The 4,299-nt window shown below is 46.5% G+C and overlaps 1 gene segment (V, D, J or C); it reads right to left on the bottom strand.

Moving 5' to 3' along the window:
• Positions 1-2,907: 2,907 nt before the first annotated feature.
• Positions 2,908-3,521, bottom strand: LOC103768226 (the record flags this gene model as incomplete). The annotated part of the segment is given in 2 exon segments: positions 2,908-3,146; positions 3,488-3,521. Coding segments are annotated over 2 exon segments (273 nt in total), but the record flags the coding sequence as incomplete, so codon positions are not given.
• Between the last annotated feature and the right edge of the window lie 778 nt (positions 3,522-4,299).

The raw sequence follows: 4,299 nt of genomic DNA, 5'->3' as shown, positions 1-4,299 counted from the left end.
CCCAGGTCCTTTCGTGCCAGGCAGCTTTCCAGCCACTCTTCCCACAGCCTGTAGTGTTGCCTGGGGTTGTTGTGACTCAAGTGCAGGACCCAGCACTTGGCTTTGTTAAACCTCATACAGTTGAACTCAGCCCATTGATCTAGCCTGTCCAGATACCTCTTCAGAGCCTCCAGACCCTGGAGCAGATAGGACATTATTCAAGCCAAGGACACCGTAGCTCCAGTCTTACTTTGAAAAGGAAAGGTCTGCAAATACTTACACAACACACATATTCCCAAATGCCAGTAATCACTTGCAAACTCTTGTATTCCAAAACATGAAAAGTAGCAGATAGGGTCAGTGTCAACAGCACAAGTAATAAATCTCTCTACATGACCGATGTTAGGTTATGCATTTAATGTCCAGGCACTGCAAACACAGACACCATGCAAAGATGAGAAGACTAGAGGAAACCAGTAACCTAATAGTAATCTGAACAGTAAAACAGAACACAGAGAATCTGCTACTCTCTAAGTCAACACAATGAGGACATTTAGTTGATCATCTGGATTCTACACCTGGGATAGAGTAATACTGGACATAAGTATAAACTGGGAGAGGAGTGACTTGAAAGCAGCCCTGCAGAAAGGGATCTCGGGGTACTGGTTGACAGCAGACTTAATGGGGGTCAGCAGTATGCCACAAACTGCATCTTAGGGTCTATCAAATGATACAACCAGCCAGTCAAAAGAGGTGAGTATCCTGCTGTATTTAACATTGGTGTGGCTTCAACTTGAGTATAGTGTGCAGTTCTGAGACCCACAATTAAGAAAGGATGAGAAGGTCCTTGAATGCATCCAGAGGAGGGCAAGAAAGGAGGCTCAGTGACAATCTGATTGCTCTCAACAGCTTTGTAAGGAGGGGAAGTGGAGAGGGAGGTGCCAATCTCCTCTCCCTGTGATCCAGTGATAGGACATGTGCTCAAAGTTGCACCAGGGGAGGTTCCCATTTGACATTAGGAAACATTTCTTTACCAAAAGGATTGTCAAACTCTGGAACAGTCTTCCTAGAGAGATGGTTGATGCACCAAGCCTGTTAGCATTTAAGAGCACTTTTGGACAGTCCTCTCAATAATGTGCTTCAACTTTTCATCAGTCCTGAAGCAGTTAGGCAGTTGGACAAGATGTCCATTGCAAGTCCCTTCCCACTGAATGAAACCTATTATTCTATTCTATTCTATTCTATTCTATTCTATTCTATTCTATTCTATTCTATTCTTGTTAAGAAACAGGGAAACTCTTAACAGGATGACCTGCAAACAAAAAGGCAATGATAAGGTAGTGACTTATTACCGGATAACAGGAAGAGTGTTCAGGGATTGAATATACCTTATTATAAAATTCTCCAAGAGGACTGTCAGAATATGCAAAAGAAGTACTAAGGGAAGAGAAAAAGATGGAAAAAAGGAGAGATCAAGGTGATTCAGGGAGAGAGAAATGCGGGGAAGCAGGGAAGAAGGGATAAAAGGGACTGGTTGTGCGCACTGGGGGCTGATCAGTTCATTTTTGTCTAGCCATGCCCTGCATATGCTCTCCACAGTCTGTCCTACTTTCTTATTAAAACACATTTCTAACTGTATCCCTAGGTGAGGGAGCTTTCTATTCTATGTGCATGTGTGCATGGAGATCTCAGTGTCAGCATCTGCAAAAGAGACTGTGAATCATAAGTGTCTGGATCACAGTGGTACCAGCAATTGGAGGGAAAACCATGGTCACAAGAACCACTGTTTGGAGTGCCAGCAACTGCAGAGAGGTGAGGAAGTGCATATTGTGTATCTATGTCAATGTGTACAACCACTACTGAATATCAATCCCAACTGGCCAATGAATAGGATAAGGGGCTTGAGAGCCAGGATTTGAAGCAGCTGTTAAGTCTGGAACCAGGTATTTGAGAAACAAAGGAATATGAGGTTTGGCTGCTAGCAGGAGTGGGCAGGAAGTTCATACCAAATACCAGAGTACAGGCCAGAGGTCTGGACCAGCAAGCAGAGAGATCCTTTTGCATGTGAGGCAACTGGGAGACTATGGGATGCAGGGCCAGCTACTGCATAGACTGGATGTCTATGGTCTGTTACTGGGAGGGGGGGCATAAAGCAAGTGTTTCTGTGGGTGGGTGGTGCACAGGTCTGAGAACCAGCAACTGAAGTGAGACTGTGGGCCTCAGAGATATAGACAACTACTGGATAGATCTTGGTGACCTGAGACAGACCTGGATAGACCTGAGCGCCTAGGGGCAGCTACTGGAGGTCTCCACAGTGTGTATGCATACATACATATACATGTGTACATGTTTTCACTTAGTGGGCTTTCATTCTGATCAGCCAGAGTGGTAGTCCATCCACCCCCTTGTACCTACAGCTGTGGGGGTACTTACTCTCCAAGGGTACATCCACCTTCTTTACAGGAAAGGGCTGGACAGGAAGCTTGGGGCAGGTTTGAGCTGCACAGAGAAGGAGCCGTGTGCCCTCCTGTGAGCTCTACACTGGCTCCACAGCATCCCTGCCCAGAGCGATTCCCTGAGGTGATCCCTCTGCCCTCCATTCTCCTGAGACCGAAGGAGCACCAGAGTAGCTGTGAGGAAGAGGTGGTGATGGTAACTTATGAGGAGACCTGTGAACGGAGCTGAAAAGTTTGGGGTGCGTAAGGGGTTTGGAGTTTGACCTGCATGCAGGACTTATGCATAAATGACATTTTATTTCTAACTTCCATTATAAAAGCCAAATTTTACTGCAAATTCAGTTGCCCATGGATAGGCTGGGAGTTACAACTCCTGTTAGTGTCAAACCTCACTGATATTTCCCAGAGCAAGTACAGGAAACTTATTTTCAGAAAGGGCCCTTTTGCAACAGTAGTCCTCCCCTTTTTGTACTGGTTCTTCCTGCATTGGTGTCACTGTGTGCTGCCTGGCACAGAAATAGGTGGCTGTGTCTAAGGCTGTAAGGGCATGCAGCTGCAGGGAGACCTTGTTTTTGTCTTTATCTGCAGAGATGGTGACTCGGCCTTGGAAAGGTGGGGCATAGCCTGTGTTATTCCCAAATGGATAGATCCAGCCTAGAAATTGCAGAGCCCCTCCTGGGGCCTGACGGACATAATTCCAGTCATATAGACGGCTATCCAGAGGGGCTCCTGTTACAGTACAAGTGAGTGGGAATGATCCAGAGACCTTCCCCTCCTTGGGACCAGATGCCACCATCTTTATTGAGGAAATGGTCTCTGGAAAGACAAAGGTCAGGTGTGAGATTTGAGTGTATGAGAAAGCTTATGCATAGTGAAGTCCACCCTGAGGTTGTAAGGTGCACAAAACAAGAAATTTGCCCTTTAGTTCTGGGAGTTAGCTCTGAAGGCATTGGCTTGTCCAGACACCACAGACCAATGTTTTCTGTAATACCCAAAGGACTGCAGAGGCAGGTGACATACAAGAGTAGCTTCTAGTAAACATTGCATGTCTTTAAATGTGAATCCAGAAGCTTTGCAAGGCAGCATGGAGTCCCTAGCCCTTCCCATTTCTCCTGTTCCCTTCACCAGCTATTATGGAATCATAGAATCATTGAATGCTTTGAGTTGGAAGGGACCTCAAACGGTCATCTAGTCCAAACCCCTGCAGAAAGCAGGGGCATACCCAACTAAATGTGGTTGCTCAGAGTCCCATCAAGCCATGTATCCAGGTATGGGGCCCCTACCACCTCTCTGGGCAGCCTGTTTCAGTGTTTCACCACCCTCCTAGCAAAGAACTTCTTCCTAATGTCTAATCTAAATCTATCCTGCTCAAGTTTAAATTACTTTAAATTAATTTAACGATTTCACCTCGTCCTGTTGCTACCTGCCCTTGTAACCAGCCTTGCCCCAGCTTTCCTGTAGGCTCCCTTCAGGTACTAGGCTGAACAACCCAGTCTCTCTCAGCCTGCCCTCACAGGAGAGGTGCTTCATCCCTCTGATCAATTTTGTGGTCCTCCTCTGGACTCTTTCTAACAGATCCATGTCCCTCCTGTGCTGACGACTCTCGAGCTGGACCTAGTCCTCCAGGTGAGGTCACACCGGAGCAGAACAGAGGGACAGAATCACCCCTCTCGATCTGCTGACCATACTTCTTTCACTACAACCCAGTATGTGATTGGCTTCTGTGCTGCAAGTGCACACTGTTGGCTCATGTCCAGCTTTTTGTCCACCAGTATCTCCAAGTCCTTTTCTGAAGAGCTGCTCTGTACCACATTACCCCTCAGCCTAGATTGATAACAAGAGTTGCACCTACCCAGATGCAAGA

The sequence above is a fragment of the Merops nubicus genome, unplaced genomic scaffold (genome assembly GCF_000691845.1).
Source record: "Merops nubicus isolate BGI_N331 unplaced genomic scaffold, ASM69184v1 scaffold19712, whole genome shotgun sequence".
Lineage (NCBI taxonomy): Eukaryota > Metazoa > Chordata > Aves > Coraciiformes > Meropidae > Merops > Merops nubicus.
Note: the sequence above shows the minus strand (reverse complement) of the source record. Positions and strands in the feature narration are given on the sequence as shown.